Source organism: Pantherophis guttatus, chromosome 5 (assembly GCF_059756535.1).
Source record: "Pantherophis guttatus breed Tessera chromosome 5, ASM5975653v1, whole genome shotgun sequence".
Lineage (NCBI taxonomy): Eukaryota > Metazoa > Chordata > Lepidosauria > Squamata > Colubridae > Pantherophis > Pantherophis guttatus.
Genome location: NC_142067.1, coordinates 100,292,426 through 100,315,729, shown reverse-complemented (window position 1 = coordinate 100,315,729; position 23,304 = coordinate 100,292,426). Strand labels below are relative to the sequence as shown.

Genomic DNA, 23,304 nt, shown 5'->3' with positions numbered 1-23,304 from the left:
TCTACAGATTGAATGAAGTATTCTGGAAAAAAAAAACCCAGGAAGTTAAATACGATTATGGGTTTTCTTTCTCATTAAATGTAATTCTAAGTTCCGTAATTCTCTTTAGTTATTATAATAGGCAATTTTTAAAATGAGAAGCTGGTAGGGGTGTTAACATTTGAACTTGTTATGTTGAGTTCAGAGTACAATTTACCTTAAAGCCTTGGGACTATATTTCCTGTAGATTATTTTACTCTGATGTATTGTATCCCTTGCATTCCTCTTCAGAAGTTCAGCTCCAAGCGTACTCAGATCAGACCTATTTATCCAGAACATCATGAACCATTTATAATTCACAGTATTTCCATCATGGCCAGATTGGCATGGTCCAAAGGAGAAAGAGAATATTCCAAAATTCTCTAGAACATTCCATTCTCAGAACAGTAGGCTTTGTACTTCCCTGTTTAGCTCCATAAAGCCCCTGCCAAATGAAACAAGGCAGGTGGCTTCTAGACAGAAATGATGATGATAATTGAAATAAGGCTTCATCAATTGATTATATTTGTAAAGAAAATTACCCAAAATTCTATCAAATCCTAGACTGAATTTTAGGTGTGGAACCAACAAAAAACCAAAACCTTTTGGTTTTGTCCCTTGAAGAGAGGAATGAATTCTCTTCATTCACATATACACAAAAAGCCAGGAATCCTAGTTTATCAGTATATGTAATCTTCATATTTTTAATTATTTAAAACTAACTTGTCTGTGGGAAACGTAAAGGTGTTGATTTATATTTTTAAAAGTATCTTAATAGAGAGATTCGTTAGTGGCTAATTTCTATTAAGGGCTAGTAATAATTTTTTTAAAACCAAACAAATTATAGAGTTAATTGGGGTACAAGTCACTTGAAACATTTACTCAGTGAATTATACAACTTTAGTTAAGCTATTTTCAATATGTGATGTATTACATCTTCCACTTTAAAAATAGATATCATATAATTAAGTAGCATAATTAATTTGAAAAGAACAAAGTATATCCATTTAAATAAAATTCTATTTGTAATTTTTGTTAAGTACATAATTTAAAACATATTTTAAAGTCCTTCTGCTTTTATTTGCACATTAATATTTTGCAGTTTGTTTTATTTGTGTCTTGCTTTTTTCTTTTCTTCCTCCTTTCTTCTTTCTGTCTTCAGCTAATGACAGTCAACACTCACATGGTAAGACTGCTGTGGTTTTGTCATGATGTGTGTTTTTCTCTATTGCAATTCAGAAATTCCTAGGGGAAAAAAATCACATTTTTTTTCTTTTTTGCCTCCTATAAACTGTGCCAAAATAATAAAAAAGTTAATTTACTTTTTTAAAACAAAGAATTGTATGGGATTTTAAAAAAATCTTGCTTCTTTTTGTTTACTTTATTTCTGCTCAGCTAATTTTCATGTTTGTATCATTTAATTACATTAGAATAGTTACTGTTAACAGACACACATATATAAATGGGGCTGAATTTTAATTAGGTAAGAGAGTTAGAAAAATAAGGTAGGTAGTTTGGAAAAAAATAAACAATTAGTAAAGCCACATAAAGTAATAATGTAGATCATTGATACAGATTAATTAAAATAACTCACTAAGTTAAACCATCTAGGCAACTTTTCTCGCTCTATGTTTAAACCAACTTTATCAGGGCTTCTGTTCCAAAGACTGTGATCTGTTCTATTATATTTACTGCGTGAATCTGTCCTAATGCTAAAGTTCACACTCCAAGGCTATTCTCTACCATTCCACATTTTCAGGAGTTATAGACAGTTCCTGGAGAAAAAGAATCTTCACAGGCAGTCTCATCTGTCGAATTTTTTCCCCGTGGAACAAAAACACAAATCTTTTTTCTTTTACCATAAACTGGATTTCTACTTAAGTTAAGCATTTTCTTGATGTTTGTTGGAGATGTGTTTGTTTTTAGACTTGCTAGCTACCGGTACTTCTAGACAGTAGTAGATTTCAAATCCCGTTGCTACCGGTTCGCTTGTGGATGTGCATGCATGATGCTTCTGCGCATGCACAGAGACATCCGGACGGGTGGGTGGAACCTCCCGGCGCCACCGCTACCAGTTTGCCCGATCTGGGCGAATCGGTAGCAACCCACCACTGCTTCTAGGAAAATATGACTTTATATGTTGGGTGTGTAGTTTTATATGTTGGGTGTGTAATTTTTTTTTATTTCAAAAATAATAGTTGGATCCCTGTGAGATGAAGTAAAAAAATCCAGATCACTTCCACATTGTCTTTGTTCACTGTCAGAGTTTCGCTGGTTACATGGAAGGTTATAAATTTATAACCATATAAATTTATTTAATAGATAGATAGTTCCATTCTATATAAAAGCATTTGAACATTCTGGACTGGCTCAACAACAATTAAGTATGTTTCCCCCTGTGTAAATAGTTTGTTTTGCTCTTATTACCATAGCTATCTTGACTTACAGTTGCATCAGAATTCTCATGATACAACTTCTTATGAGGCAGGCTTGCTTGCTTATTATCTGTCTGTCTATCTATCTGTCTATTTATTTCCAAGCCACCCACTACCACAGTTCTCTGGGTGCTGAGCCATAGAACAAAAACAAGAAAATAAAACTAATGAAACATTGACATGGGCTAAGACAGAGTGGAATAAGATTGTACCTGCTTGTGAAAAGCCAGGGTGGGTACTGCATAAAATTGGTGTGGTTGGGGGCGAGTTATATAAAGTACAGGGTATTACTGAGAAATTCTGTTGACAGGCTCATGTCCCATGTACTCTAAAAAATTGGGGGACTCCCAGCACAACACCTAACAATGATAAACCAGGCAGCTAGATTTGATTCTACAAGGAGCTGTCTGATAAATGTGCTAATGTAAGGTTTTTAAGGATATAACAACCAGCACTTTGAATTTGGTCTAGAATCCAGGTTTTATGCTGCTGGTATATATTGATAGTATATGCCAACAAGGTAGCTGCTACATTGTGTACCAGCCAAAACTTTTGGGTCATCTCCTAAAGCAACGACATGAAGATTACATTGCAGTTGTCCATCCAACCAACTGTTGATTAAAGTATGAGTCATTGTGATTAAATCATCCTGGTTCAACTAGAATCACAATTGTCCCAAAGATGTTTTCCAAAAGGTAACTGGACCTTCTTTGTTATTTACCATGAAGATTTTGCTTCTGAAGAAACTACTCGGATGAGAAGCAAAATGTCTTCAGGAAAAAATAAAGAAAGTCCAGTTGCCTTTTGGAAAGCACCTTTGGAACAACCGTGACCTGGATGACTGAAAATCTCCATAGACATTTAGGGTCCTTGGTGCTCTCTGAACTTGCTTGTTTTGTTGCAGGCATTTCATTACCCAAACTAGGTAACATCATCAGTGTTAGTAAGGAGTGCAGTCCGTTGCCAGTTTATATTCTAGTGGCGTGCCTGTCAGTGTTGGTCTTAGAGATTCTTTGATTGGGCTGTTTGTTGTTGGCTTTTTTGGCAGTTTCTTGACTAGGGGATTGTTTACTTGATTGCTGGTCTAATGTTAACTTTGGAGTTAATCTATGCAATCAGCACCCTATGCTATGGGTGCTGATTGCTGGTGGAGAGGTGCTTGGGACTGTTTGTTCCTTTTTGGGTTGGGTGATAGCCTCTTTTTGCATAGTCTACAGATGTTGTTAATGTCTATTGATGGCTGATTTGTCAGAGTACCAGGCTTCCAGCCTCCCTGTAGAGGTTCACCAGTGAGTGATCTGTCCATGGCAGGGAAGAAATCAAAATTTTCCCCAGATCCAGAATTGCTTTGACAGAAAAACCAGATTGGGTGTATAACCGCTACAGTGAGTTGGCTCCTGGATGACTTGGGCCAGGCCCCTGGTGGCCATAAACTCCTTAGCTGCCTCTGACCCAACACCTAGGGATGGCAGTTTGAAATCCCCAGCAATATAAGTCCAGGGAACTCCACTGCCAACCCATGAAATCAAGAAGCTCAGGCAGGGGGACTTCCTGTTTGCTGCTGGCCGCCGCCAGACGTTCCTTTGGGATCGTCAGCTTCCACTGCCTGTCAGAGCCGCCTTCACAACGGAACGGCGGCTCGAAAAAACTCCGTTCCCATGAGGAAACGGAGATAGAGCCGGCAGGGGTGGGTAGAACTCTCTGCAGAGTCCCAAAAGTTTTTCTTTTACTTTTGGGATGGAGCGGATGAGATGCCCCATATCCCCAGCCGCTGCTCCGGGCTTTGGGAGACCTCTGCTAATGCAGAGCCAGGCGTCAAAAGCAAGCCTGCGAATTTGACAGATTACTCAAAGAAAATGTGAGCTGGACCTGTAATACTGAAGCGCAAGTATTTTACTTATCTTTTAAAAATTACTTAAGAGAATAGAGGAAGAGAAAGAGGAAAAAAGTTTCTTTTTAAAATGGCGTCTGCCGCGGCTGGAGAAGAGTTTGAGAGGGAAAGTTCTTCCGTTTTTTATTATTACAATGTAGCGGAATAAATACCACTGGCTACATTTGTAGACAAAACTCCGCTCCTGTTTTTGTTTTTCTCTTTTTCCCCTGGAGGCATTGTTGCTGGCTGGAAGTCTTTTGTCTTGTTTTTTTTTTTTTTCTTCTAACAAAGCCTGCTTAGGCGGAAACATGGCACTGAGGCTTGTGAAGTCAGACAAACAAATAGGTGGGGGGGATTCCCCCACTAAGAATTTAAAGGAACAAGTTTTAACTCTTCAGTCCCAGAAACCTGATTTTAATATAATAGAATTTCTCTTAGAGGAGATTGAAAGAAGGGATGAGATTGTGAATCAGCAACTTGAAAAATTTAAGCAGGAAACTAAGGAATTGGTGAAATCCAAGTTTGACTTTTTGCAGCAAAAAATTTTAAAAGTGTCAGAATTCATGATTCGGTTGGATACAAATACTAATTTACTAGAGTCAAAAATGGATGAAATTCAAGATAAATTGGACAATAGAATTCAAAAAATTGAAAATGATTTGTTAAATATTCAGGATTATAGTTCAGAAGAAAAATTTAAAATGGATGCTGACCAAAAGTCTGGTAATGTAGAAAATCTGCAACAGAGGATTGAAAAAGAGGTTCTAAAGATACAATATAATTTCACAGAATATGCAATAAGACTTAGAGGTTTGCAGGAAAATAACAGAGATGACTTAAGGAAAATATCTTCTGAATTTCTAGCTGGGATTTTAAAGATTCAACCTGAGGAAGTGTTTTGTAGGATTGACAGAGCTTATCGAATAAACTCCTGGACTGCCAAGCAAAGGCAATTGCCTAGAGATGTGGTAATCTATTTTTCAGATAAAGAAATTAGGAATAAAATTGTGCAAAATTCCTTCAATTCTAATTTGCAATTGTATGGAAGAAAGATTTGGATTTACAAGGAACTCCCACCTAAGATATTAATGGAAAGGAAGAAATTTGGCTTTCTGGTGTCTGAGTTAAAAAGGAGAAATATTCAATTCCGGTGGGACGTCCCAGTTGGTATTATATTGAGATATCAAGGAGAAAGATACCAGTTAAATACTGTTGAAAGAGCGGAAGAATTTTATCAAAATAGGTTGAAAATGAATTTAACGTCTTCAGATATAATACAGGATAAGCAGAAGGAGCTGGAACTAAAGACAGAGACTGTACCAGATAAATTGCCTTTGGATTTATCGGATACCCCAGCTGGATTATCTACAAATTTGAGAGAAGTGCCATCTGATTTTAATGTGATGACTTATCAAGGCAAGGACAAGCATGGAAACCAATTAGAGGATATACAAGGGATAAAAAAGAAATGCGAGACACAAAAAATTAGGATGGAAGTCAAACCCACAAAAAGAAAACAAAAAAAGAAATAGGTTGTACAAAAATAGAAATTTCTAACCCAAGCAACAGTGAAGCCAGTGATTTTAAAATATGAATGATTATGTGAAAACATAGAGGAGGCGACATATTGGTCAATATCATCCTGAGGATAGTGGCAGATCTCTGCATTGCCGTAATTTTGGGACATGGAAAGAGCCTCAAATTGATGGTTTTGAATTATCTACTTTGAAACTTCTTTTTGTGTTGATAAATATATTATAATTATCTTGAATTATAAGGCAAGAGAATCACATTGGGACATGCAGAAGATCGGGTTGTTACCCAATACGATGATGGAAATTAATAATCCTGATGAAACCCACAATTATTATTATATGGAATATAATTATAATGTCACTCGGGTGGTTGTTTTTACTTTTATATATATAAGAAGATGTTTACTACTGATGGGGGCAGATATGATTGGAGATCTTGAATAAACTGTTGCATCAGCAAGCTATGTTACCCTATTATGGATGTTGGTTTTAACAATCCAGTGGAAAGACTTCAAGAAGATATTATATGGACTATAAATTTAAAGTTATTGTCTTTTCTTTTTTTATTTAGATATAATGGAATATATATATATATATATTTTTAAGTAGTGTGGGCAGTGAATTAAAGATATCAAGAATTGTTGTGTATGGTAAATTTGTAAGACAGTGGGTGAATAAGCTAGCTACAGACTGATTAGTTTAAGAAAAGGGATTTTTAAGTGATACATTTAGGGGAGTGGAGGAAATGGATAGAGTGGAATAAATGTTAAATTAGATTTTATGGGGAGCCCGCTTTGAAATGTTATTAAAGTAGGACTTATCGTATAGTTTTAAAGTGGAAGGTGGTTTTGAATTGTTGCAATAATGTATAGATATAAAACACTATTATGCTAAATTAGAAGTTATTTTATAATAGTTATAGTATAATGTGTTTGTTTTTTTTTTGTTTTTTTTCTCTTCTTCTTTTCTGAAATGTATGGATAAAGGGGGATTTATAATACTTTTAGTAAGTAAAGGTCAGTATTTTGAGGAGGGAGTAAGTAATCTGTTATGAATTAGGGTTTTTTTTTGTTACGAAGAAGTCACAGGGGGGGAAGGGTGGGGAGGGGGGGTTAGGGAGGGGGGGAGGGGGGGGGAAAAAGGGGGAAAAATTTGTATTTGAAAACCTTTTCAATAAAAAAAAAAAAAAAAAAAAAGAAGCTCAGGCAGGGAGATTGCTATACAAGCAAGGAGGCTGATACAACAGCAACAGCTGTTGCAACAGCTGCATCTGGCAATCCGTGGAGCAAGGCCCCTGGATGCCTCCCAAGTATCCTGGATGGTCACTGCCACTCACCCACCCCTACCTGGAGTCGAGGCTGATGCCAAACCTAGGAACTGGCTAGGCAGATTTCAAAGAACAGAATCCTGCCCTATTGCCAGATCTTAATGATACAGTCTTCTCCTCAACAATTAAGTCGTGGCTCAAGTGGTTTTATTACAGACTGATCTAGCATTCATTGCCAACCACTGATAGCCCAGTGGCTATTGAAAACATGAATTGTTATAAAAATGTTCAGTATTCATATAAACATAAACAACTGATACTGAATTACCTGTATCTCATTCATTTTAATGCCAGATTAAAATGGTCATTATTTTGAAAATGGACATTTTTTTTAATAATGTTAAATATTTTCCCATAAATATGGAAATGTATATAAAATCAAGGAAGATATTTTAAAAGAAAAGAATAGAAAAGAATAGGATAGGATAGAATAGAATAGAATAGAATAGAATAGAATAGAATAGAATAGAATAGAATAGAATAGAATAGAATAGAATAGAATAGAATAGAATTCTTTATTGGCCAAGTGTGATTGGACAAACAAGGAATGTGTCTTGTTTGTTGCAAATATCAAACATTAACATAAAACCGGAAATGAGAGTCATGTGATTCATCTCATTTTCTTCTTCAAAAAAAAAAGTACCTTCTTTTTTTTCACTCCTGAATCCTATTCTGTTTGTTGATCTCTAATTCTGATCACTATTTGATGCAAAGTTTTGGAATACACTAATACATGATATCTAATATCCAAAATGTATTCATCATTTTAAAACTTATTTGTTGAAGAGGAAAATTACAAATATTGCATCCTTTTTTAAGTATAGTTTTTTCACTATACCTCAGAGGCTCTTCATCTCTCAAGAGTGGGAAGTTGTCCACAAGAGTGAGAAGAGATTGTAACATTATTTTAATTATTCTGCAAGTGGAGTTACACATTTCTGGATCCGTCATTTGGTAGCTAAAGTTATTTTATTGGTATTATGGATTATTTTCAAATTACTTTTACTAGAAAGTGGATGAGTAGGTCATGAAAGAAAAGATAGAAATGTCAATACCAATCAGATCATCGATGATAAGGATGAGTTTTGTTTTATTTTACATTTGATATTAACAGAGAAAATCTTGTGCAGGTTGTAAATTTTTTTTTATTCTCCTGGATTTATTCCTTGATAAGGATGCGTGGGATTTAAATCTTTTTACATTAGAATTCATGTACTATCCAATTAAAATGACATTTGCTCTTTCCTTTCATAGACAGCCTTTTCAATCCAACTTCCCCATAATAGATGCATGGCAAAAAATTGTGTGAATCATAAAATGTATTTTAGATATAATGAAAGTGTAAAATAATATAGTATTGAAACACTCTGTTTATTTATATCACAATGGAAACTTCCAAATCCAGCCATTCTGTTTTATACCAGGATATCTTCTACCCCATACCTGAATTCCATCAGTTGCCCAGCATTCCAGGTTCACTGATTATGATTGTATGCTGGGCAGGCAGGCAGGTCTTTTTTTTTTTTTTGTATTTCTATATTTTGATAATTGCTGAGGCTTCTGACCTTTACAGGTAGTCCTCGATTTAACAACCACAATGGAGCCCAAAATTTCTATTGCTAAGCAAAATAGTTGTTAAGTGAATTGTGTCCCATTTTACAACCTTTTTTGCCACAACTGTTAAGTGAATCACTGCAGTTGTTAAGTAATCATGCAGTCATTAAGCGAATCTGGTTTCTCCCATTAACCTTGCTTTTCGGAAGCCAGCTACGAAGGTTACAAGAGTTACCACATATCTCCGGGAAAGTGTAACCATCAAAAATACATGTCAGTTCTCGGGTGCTTGAATACTGATCACATGTCCATGGGGTTACTGTCATGTTAAAAACTGGTCATAAGTCACTTTTTTCAGTGCCATTGTAACTTCCAACAGTCACTAAACAAATGGTTGTAAATTGAGGAGTACCTATACATGGGCTGTAGCATTATGACTCAATATTAGAAAGCTGAATTCAGTAGTAGTATACAGGATGTGTTGCAAGCATTAAATGTTTAATTCCCATGTGTCATCATCATATTGGTCTATTACAGGTAGTTCTCAACTTACAACCATTTATTTAATGACTTTTCAAAGTTACAACAGCACTATAAAAAGTGACTTATTATCAGCCCTCACACGTGTTATAGCATCCCCAGGTTCCTGTAATCAAAAGTCAGGTGCTTAGAAACCAGTATCATCTAAGAAGATTGCAGCGTCCAGGGATCATGTGATCATCATTTGCGACCTTCCCAACCAGGGATGGGTTCTACTTACCTTTACTACCGGTTCGCAACAGCATGCACAGATTGTCAATGACGACATTTGGGGTGGTGGGTAGGGCCTCCCTCCGGTTTTACTACCAATTCTTGAGAACTGGTCTGAACCGGGGGCAACCCACCACTGTTCCCAACTGAATTCTAACAAAGTCAAGGGGGGGGGGAAGCTGGATTCACTTAACAACTTTGTGATTGTTTAACAACTATGGCAAAAAAATGTTATAAAATCAGGCATGACTCCTTTGACTGCCTTGCTTGGGCAATTCTGATCCCAACTGTGATCATAAGTCTAGGACTATCTATAAACAACATTGTTCTAAAACAAAACCTTTTTTTTATTGGAATATCTAACCTAGGACTTATTTATTCCTTCCTGAATAGATGTTTGGAAACTGGACCTTTGGAACATTGGTGTTCACTGTATTGGTATTCACCGTTACATTAAAGGTATAATTTTCTAAAACATCAAAATGACAACATACTTATAATGCAAATGATTTGGATGTTACTTAAGAAAAAGTAATGTTTCAAAGAAAACAAAATAAAAGTTTATAAAGATATTCATGCCATGCAAAAGGTAATAGATTTTTTTCCCTCATAAATTAAAAGCTGTACTATTCTGTCAGAGCTCCCTGATTTCTTAGTCCTTTAAGATGATGAACTTTTAGAAATCATTGGTAGTGATGTTGGTCATAATGAGACTTGTTACTGCTGTGATTCAAAGAAATTTTTAAAAGAGCCTGTAAAATTAATTACATAAAGTACCTCATCTTATCAGCCCTTTATATAGAGTTTCTAAGAACCATTCTGTATTTGGCTTCCAATTAGATTTGAATGTTTGTAGCTTTTAGAAGAAACTATCAATAGCCATCTCAGTGATAAACAAAGAATAATTTTACAATTGAAGCTTCTGAGGAACATGACGTAGAGAAAGATGAGAAAGAAAATATATTTTTGGCTCGTGAAGGAATAGCTCTGATGTGAAAATGAAAAAGAAAATTACATGGTGTGGAAACAGAAAATGTAGGGGCTGAAATAGTATGATAAATGCTGATAAAACCTGCAATTTATATACAACTACATTGTATTATTTAGGAGTACATTTCAGCACTTTGATTTAATCAGCTAAGTACAAATTGCTCAAAAATCCAGGATTCAGCATGTTAAGACCATCGTAAAGCAAATAAATATTTATATAGTCTCCTTTCCTATAGATCCTGAAATATTGATAGTACTATCTTTCTATACAGCTTGCACTGGATACTCACTATTGGACATGGATCAACCACTTTGTGATCTGGGGATCACTACTTTTCTACATCGTCTTTTCTCTTCTCTGGGGAGGGATCATTTGGTAAGAACCATTGTGAATCTATATTTAAATCCCTTTGTCTGTTGCATGTAAAAGTTCAGACATCTAGAGTCACATTGTGTATCTAGGCCCACATAGCCTCCGGACTATGGACAGAACCTCTATGGCATCTTTTAGATGACCGGGGGTGGAAATATAAAACCAAGTATCATTGTCATACTCAGTTGATACTCATCCCACACTATTGGATTACCTTCTCCACTGGTTCACCTTAAACAGGAGACGAGAAAGCACCAAATCCTGAGGTAATAGAATATCTGTGTGCAATTATTTACATTCAGCTAGTGTTTGTATGTATGTGGATCAGGGGTGGGTTCTACTTACATTTACTACAATGGAGTCATGCACGCACTCTTTTGCGCATGCACAGAAATATTTTGATGATGTTGGGGTCGGTGGGCGGAGCCTCCCGCCGGTTTTACTACCGGTTCTATAAAACCAGTTTTGTATGTGTACACACACATACACAAAATTAGTTCCTAATTATTTCTATTCCCTTTTCTTGTTATTTTTCCAGGCTCTAATGGGGCCCTAACTGTCCCAAAATCATCCAGCCAACTTCCATGCCTAAGGAGGGATTAGAATTCTCTTAGTGTCTAGACTGGTAACTTAACCACTAAACCAAATTGGCTCTCCACAGTTGCTTGCAAAATATTTTTTCTCCTAGCTTGGGGAAGGCTACACTGCCAATGTAAATACGTACATTAAAGAAACAGGTTAATAGAAAATACTGTCATTTTAGCTATTTATCTCCATGCAGAACACTAAAATCCAGTGAAAACATGGTGTTTTGATCTAACCAGTTTAGAAATGTGGATATGGAATATAATAATAAAAACATGCATGTTGAAATCTCTTGCTTTAATTCATGACAGTATTTTTCTCTTCATCCTTTAGGCCATTTCTCAACTACCAGAGGATGTACTACGTATTCCTGCAGATGCTATCTACTGGTCCTGCATGGCTGGGCATTATTATGCTTATAATTATTAGTCTTCTTCCAGATGTGCTCAAAAAGGTTCTGTGCCAGCAGATATGGCCCACAGCAACAGAAAGAATTCAGGTAAAAATTTAGCTTTGTTTTTACAGAAAATATCTATCTAAATATCTTCTAAATATCTCTGATTGCTTACATTTTTATTGAATCAATTAGTAAGACCCTGAGAATACAGTAAATTATTGTAATATTTTACATAGTAGTTTATTTTATGTATGATTGGAATATAATGTATCTATGGAAAAAGAAAAAATGACAAAAACAACAATAAACAAATCACATAATTTGAGAGCATATATAATTTTTTAATCTTAAGAGATATAAAATTGTAAAAATCCATACCCAATATTTATATCAAAAACCTGTATAAATAGATATAATTTACTACCATAGGAATTACATTGTTATGCTGTATTCCACAGTCTTGTTACATGGAGACCAAATGTGAACAAAACAAACTTTAACTAAAAGATTCTTCAAAGAGTTTTTCTACTATTTCTTACTTTTTAAACTACTATTGGTCCAAAGAAAGATGCATCTTAGTTTTGCTGCAGTCAGTTTGGCACCTTAAAAAAATAACATATATTTATTTGTTTCCAAGGAAAATGGATAATAAAATTACATTATGATTAAAGACTATTGTATAATTTTCAGTTTTCTCAAAATATTAAAATGATTAAATTGCCATTACCATTACAGATATGTACCAATGAAATTAAAATCCTTCCAGCAGATTAGAAAGATTATATTTAATGTCATGTAATTTAAAAGGATATAATAACATATTATTTTGATATTATTTTTAATTTTCTGCCAATTATATCCAAATGTTTACATAGTTTTACTTTGCTTGCCAGCAAAGTAAAGAGACTATATCTTTATGTATTCATGTTCTATAAAGCTTATTTCCATTTTGATTCATTACTATAATTGTGTAAACCAACTTCTTTCTAGCTATTCAAACAGATTGTCTCCATAGATAAATAATGGCCTTATCTTCAAATTGTTGCTTAGAGATTATTTTTAGGACATTATATGAAAAAAAAATCACAGTATGCTATATAAATTGCATTGTATTAAATAATCTGAATGACCTATGGTAGTAGCCATTATAGAACTAAAACAGAGTTGCAGGACAAGGAATTAAATGTGTGGTAATACAGTAATAGTAAGTAGTAGAAGCAAGAACTGGTTTGTAGCATGTCACACTTGCCTAAAGAACTGTTAAATGCAGTGGTATAGCTGAGTCGTCATGTATAGGATTACAGTAATGAGGATGTTGTAGTATGTTCATAAAAGTATCTGGTGTACAAGTTTGAGGGACTTCTCCATGATATGAATGTGCACCTTTCTATATGCATTACCTTGTCAATGTTTCTTTGTAAGCCTTTGGGATTTAATCAGATTTATTCCTTGTGTTTCTTCTTTTCCCACTCTCAATACACTCCTGTCTTCCATACTGCTTTTCCTAAATAACTGCTACCTTGCTTTAAATTAAAAATGATGTGCACGGGTACTACCATCAATCTTCTTGGGAAATCAGACTAAACACCAGTGCCTTTCTGTTGAGCAGTCTACCATCTTTATGCTTTCTCAGACTTCAAGCAGTCTAAGTTTCTAATGGAGCAAAAGGTGATTTTTTTCCTGCCTTTCTGCATGTGTGGTCATATCATTGAGAGGATGTTAGAAAGTGCATTCAGAATCGCAACATATCAATCATAATTCATCTCCTCAATGGAACATTAAACAACAATTACAATATTTTTATAGATTTTTTCTTTCAATTTCCCGTGAACGATATATATAACTGTATGCATGTATTCTTTATCATTGTTCGTATATAAATAATACAATAGAATATTCCTGTTGTGTTTATTCTTTTTTAGTAATTTAAATAGTAACAACAATTGTTAAGCATAGATGTGATGGGAATTCCTGAATGCCATTGTTCATTTGTAATCGTGAACCATGATTGCCATTATATGAAAATGTCTGCCTAAATCTATGGATTCAAAGTATGCTTACTTTGAAAATGATTCAAAATGTTTTGGCTCTTGTATGAGGGTAGCGCATCTCTGCTATTTATTAAAGAATCCAGGTGTTTTTTTTCCAGACTTCTAGGTATTTTGGGCATGGATGCTATTAACTTAAGAAACCTTCTTATTAAAATTAATCTTATAGCAGGAATGCCTTTTTGAAATTAGTGTAAAAGTCATAGAAAAATTGGGTTCCTTCAATGGATAGCAGAGGTTCTGTGCTGAAGTTCATGCAAGTACTGGTGCTAAATCATTTTCAAAGTATGCCCAGAACTATTATATTTCTTTCACTCTAATTTCCCTTTGCATGTCATCTTTCCTAATTTGATGAAATTAGGATCTTTTTTTCTAAACACAAGCTAAACTTTTATCTAATCTTGTAAAGCAGGATCAGGAATCTCTATACTTGATGTCTGGCCTGTATTTCATACAGAGATTTATTCTTTTGCTGTTCAATTTCCATTTTGCTAGTGCAAGTCTGATCTTTTTTTCCAAGTACTTTACAGTCTTTATGTTGCTCTGCTTGTCATTTCTGAGTGGTAAGCAAGAACATTTATTCTTAACATCTAAACTTGAAGGAGGAAGATTGGCCCTTTCTTTCTTTCTTTGTTTCTTTTGCTGTTTTGTTTCCATGGCTTAATAAAGTGTGTAATAAATAACAACTGCATTGGGCTATTAAATCAGTGAAACTGCAAAAGCTTTGGAGGAATCTTTTTCTTTTGGTAAATTATTAGCCAAATCCTATTTCCTATGATAATTCTAGACTATTACATAAAGCTAATTAGAATTTCTTCTAACTTGTATCTTTTTCTGACAATTATACATTTATCTCATTTATCCTGCTATATGTAATTATTCTGGTTTTACAAGATGGGTATTAATGTACCTTCATTTCTACTTAACATTTTTCTTGCTTCAAATATTAGTCTTTTGCTATAAGCAAAATATTATTCCTTTAATTCAAATTTTCTTTTTGATTAAAATAGCAGTAAAAAGCAAGCATTAAATCTGAAAATAAAAGTCAGATTTGGAGTTCTGAATAGGATATAAAGCTATAATTACTTTTCCGCATGTGGTCTACGGGTGTCTTCATTCTATCTTTTGCATGATTCTGTAAGGTATTATCTTTCCATTTAAAAGCATCACAGGTCTTTCCAGAAATAAAGCCTCAGTTGCAAAGGGAACCAATGCAAAGGATCACAATTTTTAGCCAGACCTAATTTCAGCAGGAATGGTGACGGTTAATGCTGAAGTCACTATTATCTGAACACAGATCAGTTACTATCTTCTGAAATTCATGACTAATATCCACTACAAATGTAAAACTAGAAAATAAAAAAATGTAAAACCATTTTATGAAAGAATATAAAGCCACTGAATTCTAACTATGATAAAACAGTTATTTCTTGACATTTTTTCTCAACTTGTCAGGTTTTCATTAGCAGTATTTAAAGATTTTTGCTTATATGAGCTATCCTAACACGATTATTTACATTTTCCTCTTAAGATGTTCATATTGGACCTATTGTATAGTTTCAGTGTTTTTCCTCATCCTTGCAGAGGAGTTTGAAACATAAATCAACTCTAAATACTTTGATGAACAACGATGACCCACTCCTTGAAGGAACCCTTTCTGCTTCCGAGACATAATTAGATCACTGATAGGTAACAGCATTGACCGTGGTACCATTAGGTAATTTCTACTAGTGTGCTGTGATATTTTCAAAGAGAAAGCCATTTCCTCCAGAGTTTTTGCTGTATTTTCCCAGTTTAAGTCTGGTTCTTTTATTCTGAGTATTATAGTCTGTTTTGGATTAGTTCACCATACAGGTAAGTTTTAAATAATAGAATGTTGTTTGTGGGAGCATGTATGTGCATGCATTCTGAAAAAAAAAATAGAATTTAAAAAGCAATCTAATTTGTTTTATTTTTTTCACTAGTTAGGTTGCATGCACAATTGCAGTTTAATTAAATATAGTATTCAAATAACTATGTTTAAGATGAGTCAAAGAACATTTTCCCAAGTATTTTGTATAAAACTTCCATATATAATGGATGCTGCCAATCTGTAACATTGCCTGTACCTAACATGATGAAACAAGTCTCAAAGGTACCAATATTTATCTTAAATCTCCAAACATGTATATAAGCAAAAACTACAAACTTCAAAGCACTTGGATGGACATTACAGGTACACAGGAGTATGAAGTTTAGAATAAATAAATTTCTCTAAGAAATATTTTCACACATTATAAATGAGGAACAAGGTACAATTTCACATATGTTGTATTGCATAGATTATAAAGTGCAAAGAAGCCCTTGGAAAGTTAAACATATCCAGGGTTGTGTGAAACATTCAGAAGAAAATTTCCCAAAGGAAATTAGCATGAAAGAAGCAGTTCTTCCTGGTGCTTTAAAGCAGCCATATCTTCTTGGAAGTCTTGCATAGCTTCCTCAACAGCTGTCACCAAATGTTCACATACAGATAATCCCACCTTTGGGAACACTACGAAGGCAAAGCAATTGTGCATGTTCTTTGCCCATAGACAGTCAGGGACAGCTGCTGAAGCTTTCCTCAGCATGCTTTGTGAATCAATCCTTCAGATATTTGTGCAACCTTAAATATTTATTTGTAAATTAGGGATGGAGATAACTTGAAGTGCTTTAGTAGCCCAAAACAGAGTTTCTAAAATGACCTGACCTTATTCTTTTCCATTCAAAAGTAGTCTAATCTAGTTTGATATCTGAAGCTGGAAATTCATATTTGGAAAAAAATATCCCACAACACAAGGAAAAAAATGCAATGTTTTTGTTTTTTTAGCGTTATAAGATAAAATATGCAGAAAAGCTAAATTATCAAAGAATAGGCATGCCAATTTTTTCATTTTTAAATGGTATTTATATTTTGAGATAGTAGCATTAAATAGCTTATCTAATGATGAAAATCCATTCAAAATGTCAGATAAATTAGTTTGGGGGAGGATCATTCCACAGAATGAATAATTGTAAGATGTTCCTCAATTAAATAGAACTGGTTATCGTTTGAAGGAACAGTTTAAGTTAAGTAGTTAATTTGTGTTTTCTATAAAATAAATCTGTCACTGGCAATCCACTGTAGCTCAAAAAGCATTGTCACATTGCTCAAACAGGAGATGGGAACAATTGGACGGAAGAAATGCTAAAAACAAAGATTATTTTTCAGATTGCAATAAGGGCAACTGCTAGTCATATGATGATAAAAATCACTCTGATTTTGACCACTGAATCCCTCTAGCCACCATGATGCTTTATACAAAGGATAACATTTGAGGGAGATAATTACCGGTACTGTAGTTTTGCTCCTTGAACCCCAAAGCTGCAGGAAAACACAAATCAAGGCTTTGTGACTCCTGAGTAAATGAGTTTATATTTTCAGTCTTTTAGAATTGCAATCAAATCTGGTATCACTGTAACAGGTAGAACTTAGAGCACTGTTTGCCAACCATGACTTTTTCCTTTATATCCGCACTTTTATAGCCATGGCTCAAAAATCAGGAGATTTTTCCTTCATAGTTTTGGCTATAGGAAGGGCAAGTCAATTCTTATATGAAAATATTCACATTATTATTCTCTTTTGAAATTGAAGAAAACTATCTGCAATTTCAGTCATTTCAATATGTCACGAGTATGTAGGGTCATGTAAGATAACAGTATAAAAAGCGTCTCCTAGATGAGGATTTTCTTATTCCCATCATCCCCAATAGTAATGCCACATAAATGAACTGAAATTGCTCCCTCATTCCCACTGTCTTGACTCTAATCAAACAGCTGTCCAAGGTTAATTCTGTAGCCATTTGACCATATTGTCACTTTTAGATAGCAGTACTTAATTTCAGTTGTGACTATTAAAAAAGTATATATTTGTTTTGATTTTTTGGCAGAAAACATCAGACCATGATCAGGACCCTATTTCAGAATTCACACCTCTTGCCTCTTTGAAGAGACCAAAATATCGAAGTAATGAATGCAAGAAGTCCTCAGCAAAAAGGTCTCGTTCTCATTCTAAAAAAATAATGGTCACACGCTGGCAAAACTATGATTATTCAATGCTCCCGTCTATCTTTGGCTACTCCAACTATTCCAAGCGTTGCAATTCCAGCACACAGTACTACCACCAAAGTGCAGGTTTTGAAACATCTCTGTGACAGATCACCAACTCAAGCCTTTAAGAACTACAGCAGCTCCCACCCCAGCCCACCTGCAAAGGACCATTTAAGAACCCAACCAGGAAATCGTGACTTTTGTTGCCACGTGTAAGATCCTGACAAGCCTGCTACAAAACCAGGAGTATTGGTCTTTTTTATGTTTTTGAACTATTGAAACAATAAGTTATGTACACAGTCTGGTACTGTGGAAATAGTTTTAATGCTATTTTCATTCTCGTCAGTCAAAAACTGTGTGTATTACCTCCATCATCCCTTTTTATTTGTTCAATGAGCCCTGCTTCGATTTGTGACTATTTCTGGATATGAATTTTGAAAAATGGTCAGCCATAAATAATGCTTTTGGATGTTCAGTCAGCAAGTATATTCGCTAATGCTGCTTTTGACAGTCTTTGTCCTTTCTTTGCTTTTTCTGTGGGTGTTTCTGCTGTGCAAATCAGCACACAAGAAACAGATTCTAATATCTTTGTATTGTCAGAACAGGACTATGTGATGTCAAAATATTCTTCTTTTTTTTTGCTAGAGACCAATGCTTTTAAAGTATATTTAATATAATCCTTAAGAAGTCAGTCTGGCTATCAAATGTGTGATGTGACCAGTACAGCAATTAAACAGAAAGTAATTATTGAACCTTCAAATTCAGCCATAGCAGTTTGTAGTAATAAACAAACCATAGTAGCTCTAAAATAGTATATTAGGAAGTATTCTACTAGTCTGTGGTCTTATTTTATTTAAGAAAAACAAATACTTGATTAATTAACAAATTATTATTAAAACAAGTATTTTCTTGTTTTACTTTTAATTTGATATTAAAAATAGAAGGGGGATCAACACTAAAAAGAAATTTTATGGTATTAACTGTGACTCTGTGTGTTAGCTAGCACCACCATGTGGTGTATTCCCATTATTTAAATAGAGAGTCATTTGTGACTCGTTTGCTGTCTATTGATTTTAATCATAGCAAACACATACCAGCATGGTTTAATTTTTCTTCCAGTATTTTATTTAGAGTATAAAAAAGGCTTAAAGATTACTGAAACTTAACATTGCTGTTTGTGCAAATTCCGTTAACTTCCTGAGCAGAGATGGGAACAACAAATGTTTTAAAAGGCAAATTGTGAAATATGCGTTATACCAAAGACTATAAAGAAAAAAGAATCTGGGTTGTTCATAGGAGTCCAAGTCTGGTGAAGCTGGTAATGACGGGGCAAGTGAGGAAAACATATACCATAATGCAAACTTCACCCCTTATCTACGTGCACATGACATTTTGTGTTGTAATGAATGGATCTTGTGTTGTAATGTCACAACATATTATCTCATCATTTCTGCATCATCATGTGAGGAACAAGCACTAATGAATGTTGTCATTTTTATATTTTCCCATTCCATACAGTTCCCCATGTCATAGCATTTCGGTAATTTTAAGATGCAAGCAATTTCCATTTCTGGTGTTGCTAACAACTTATAACATATTTAATGTTATATATTTATTTGACACTGCATACTTGAAGGTTGGGTAGAAAAGTTCCCTACATAAAACACTGGTTGTAAAATGTAAATATATAAATATTTCTTATTTAAAAGAAAATCAACATGATGTGGGTATTGATTTTATACCTGTACTAGTGATAAATCTCTCTCTCTGGGTATGATTAGCAAAATTATTTTTAATGTATTTTTTTAGAAATCTAAAAAATGCCTTTGCAATGAAATATTTTTCAATATTGAAGCTCTTTATATATCTGATTTATGCATACATTTGTTAATATATCAATTCTATTTTTAAGTATATGTTTTAGAGGAATTTTTTTATATATATGAGTTTTGGAGCTCTAGAATTTAGCTTATAATGGAATTGAGATTGTAGAAACTCTGATGAATGTTAATATTAGACATAGGTTCGTTCTTTCAAATTCATCCAAAGCTGCTGATTTTTATTTTATTTTATTTGCTTTGGCTTGTAAATATTGGCTTTCAATAGGCAAATCTTACAAGGAATTGCTGCCACCATTATTTTGTATTGTTCCATAAAACTTTGTATCACTTGCTCCTTTATGTTTTCATTTCCATCCATTAGCCTTAAAATGGGAAGACTCTTGTGCGGTTATTGAAAATGCTGCATTCCTGCCCTGCATGCCCAAGGAAGATCTTACGGCAATGTTTTTGTATCTCAACCGTTTCTGCCCCAAAAAATTACAGGCTGAAACATTTAATGGTAGTTGTGGAGAAAAAAAAATTAAAAACGTCTTTTACCACTGAGTTCAAGGGGCATCTGCCAGTGTATATGTGTGTGAGAGTGTGCATGCATGCCAAAAAAGGGCAAACCCTGCCCCCTTTTATCACCCAAATAAAAAGAGGCTGGGCTTTAATCATGAAATAGCTGACACTTTCTTGACTTTGTGACTTTTTTGACTGTCCACTTCTAGGAGCTGGTCCTAGACTTAATTACTTTTTAACATTAAACTCAACGTCTCCTGTAATGATGGTCAAATCTGGGTTCCCTCTCATTATATTAACTTAGGAGACAGTTTTGAATTTAAAAGCTCCATTTTGTTCACAACAAGGTGGGTTCTAAAAATATTTTAGGAAAATGACAAAAGGAAAAGCTATCTATGTATTAACTTCAATTTTCCTTCATTGCCTTTCTACAAACAGGCATGTGTTAAAATTCTAGGGCAGAGACCTCTATGCACTAAATCTCAATATATGTACACTGGTGTACCCTGTATTAAATTCTACCAAATAAGTGAGATATGCAGTCATTACGTCTTACCTTAAAAATATGAAAAACTAGACTGGTTATTAGCTCAATGCGATGCTTGCACACCATTTGGTGATGGAAAACTTTTTTGACCTAAGTGGGAGCGAAGGAAATTACAGAATTATTTTTTATAGCTGTGGTTTATTTCTATGCACTGTGGATTATATCCCATAATTAGATATTACAAATGAGTAGCAATAAATAATCTTGATAAAATTAATCAAAACTGATGGAAATCTAGAAAGAGGGAATACTTCATTTTGTTTTATTTCCTCCCCAAGTCAGTGCTATCGATTTTCCTGGTTATTTATGGTCTATTATTTTGTCCAACTAGCTGACAAAAACAAAACCATTTAATCTCCTGCTTGCATTGACCTGTTTATTATACATATCAGGCAAGTATCAGAGGAAATTACACATTATGATATCCATAAGATCATGTCAGAAAGCTTTAATGGAATATTGTCAAAAGTATTATAAAAGAAATGATTATGTGTATGATTGTACATTGTATAATTGCACACATCAATTTCTATAGCTTTACCTTTGTCAAAATTATACAGAATTTTAAGTATTCTGAAATTCTGTGATGTGCTTACTGTTCTCAATAATCTTTCAATCTATATTGCAAAGTAGAATTGGCAGAAAATGCTCTTGGGAAAAGCGGAACATAGTTACTAGAACATTAATCATTAAAATATCTATAGTCATCAGCACTAAATACTGACATGTATTTGTAAATGGTATAGTGATAAATTCACTTGCCTGATAATTCAGCCTTTAAAATCTCTGTTAGATTAATCTATAATACTTCATTAAAAGGTTCAAAGCAGTCTCAATTATTAAGATGATATATATAAATATATATAAATACAATATATACATGTGCATTGATGTAAAGTTTATTTTCTGTGCTGTTTTTAAATTTTCATTTCTGTAGATAACATGAATTCTTTATATCCATATTTTGGGACTTTCTGTAGATTCTCTTCAAAGCAGTAGATGTTTAAATCTGCTTGCAATAAAATAAAATTTACATATTTATTTTGGTATATTGTGTACCAGTCTGTGGGCATGATGCTCTTACTTTAGATAGGAGTTTTTAAAAATGTAATTGTCGAAAGTACAATTTAATTATACTTTGCTGAATACATTTATACACAATCAGATTTTACTATTGTCTTTTTTACTATCGATGCAGAAAAAATTAGAGGCACTTTCAGAAGAACTAATCTTAATCACTTATCTGGTAAATTTAGTATAGAAGCATGTCAAATACAAGGGGAATGAGATATTTTTAATGATTTTTTTTTTAAAAAAAGTCTAATGAACATACTATTGCAGAACTTTTAGCATTATGAAAGCAGTCCTCATTTTACTAAGTATTGAATAAAAAATTCAGATTATTTTCCAAGGGAATATACTACGATACTATGCACAGACTGAAAGAATTAAAGTCTTCTATACGAAAACATTTTTGAATTGTTACAATATCTGAATAAGAGAAAAATACCCTTTTAGAGTCAATATAGTTAAGCCAGCCTTTTACAGAAAGGACATAACCAAATTAATTTTTGTATGTGCTTGTAATGCTAAGTAGTTTAATGTCATTAGGACTAACAGATACGGCAAAAACACCTGATCAAGCATGATTGTTACAGTGACTAGTTAAGGAACATGCCTGTGTTTCTAGTTTTGCTTTTTAAAATTAGCATTAGTTCTTTTTCTTATAAACAACTAAACAACAGTGTCTTGCTTTAAAAAAATAAAAGCTTCACCCCACATAAGATGAAAAATAAAAATTGAATATGGGAATTGAAATTTGCCAACTTATTTTTTTGAAGCAATTATTTTTTGGAGCAACTAATGGTTGATAGGAGAAAACTTGACTCTTCGTAAAACGGCTGCAGTTAGGGGCATAACTATTACAGGTAGTCCTCGACGTATGACCACAATTGAGCCCAAATGTTCTGTTAAGTTAGGCATTTGTTAAGTGAGTTTTGCCCCATTTTACGACCTTTCTTGCCACAGTTGTTAAGTAAATCACTGCAGTTGATAAGTTAGTAACATGGTTGTTACTAACCATGGTTGTTAAGTGAATCTGGCTTCCCCATTGACTTTGCTTGTCGGAAGGTCGCAAAAGGAATCACATGACCTTGAGGCACAGCAATGGTCATAAATATGAATCCTTTGCCAAGCATCTGAATTCTGATCACCTGATCATGGGGATGCTGCAAAGGTTGTAACTGAAAAATGGTCATAAGTCTTAACTTTTAACAGTCACTAAATGAGCTGTTATAAGTCAAGGACTACCTGCATTAGATAACAAAATGCTACCCTATTTCCCCCAAAATAAGTCATCTCCTGATAATAAGCCCAATTGGGCTTTTGAGTGCATGGCAATAAGGCCAAGTGCTTATTTCAGGGTT

The 23,304-nt window shown here is 34.0% G+C and overlaps 1 protein-coding gene across 8 annotated transcripts in view; it reads left to right on the top strand.

Annotated features, from left to right (window-relative positions):
* Positions 1-20,357, top strand: part of ATP11A (ATPase phospholipid transporting 11A) — a 124,997-nt gene extending 104,640 nt beyond the window's left edge. The window contains exons 26-31 of one of the 8 annotated variants that reach the window (XM_034418968.3): positions 1,181-1,204; positions 9,886-9,951; positions 10,755-10,858; positions 11,774-11,939; positions 15,470-15,602; positions 17,830-20,357. In XM_034418968.3, coding sequence (XP_034274859.2) covers positions 1,181-1,204; positions 9,886-9,951; positions 10,755-10,858; positions 11,774-11,939; positions 15,470-15,559 — 450 coding nt within the window. In that variant the 3' untranslated portion in view covers positions 15,560-15,602; positions 17,830-20,357. Of the gene's footprint in view, positions 1-1,180; positions 1,205-9,885; positions 9,952-10,754; positions 10,859-11,773; positions 11,940-13,416; positions 13,506-15,469; positions 15,603-17,829 lie in introns of those variants that run through there. The other 7 variants (XM_034418983.3, XM_034418977.3, XM_034418994.3 and 4 more) reach the window with 7 other exon arrangements.
* Positions 20,358-23,304: the final 2,947 nt, after the last annotated feature.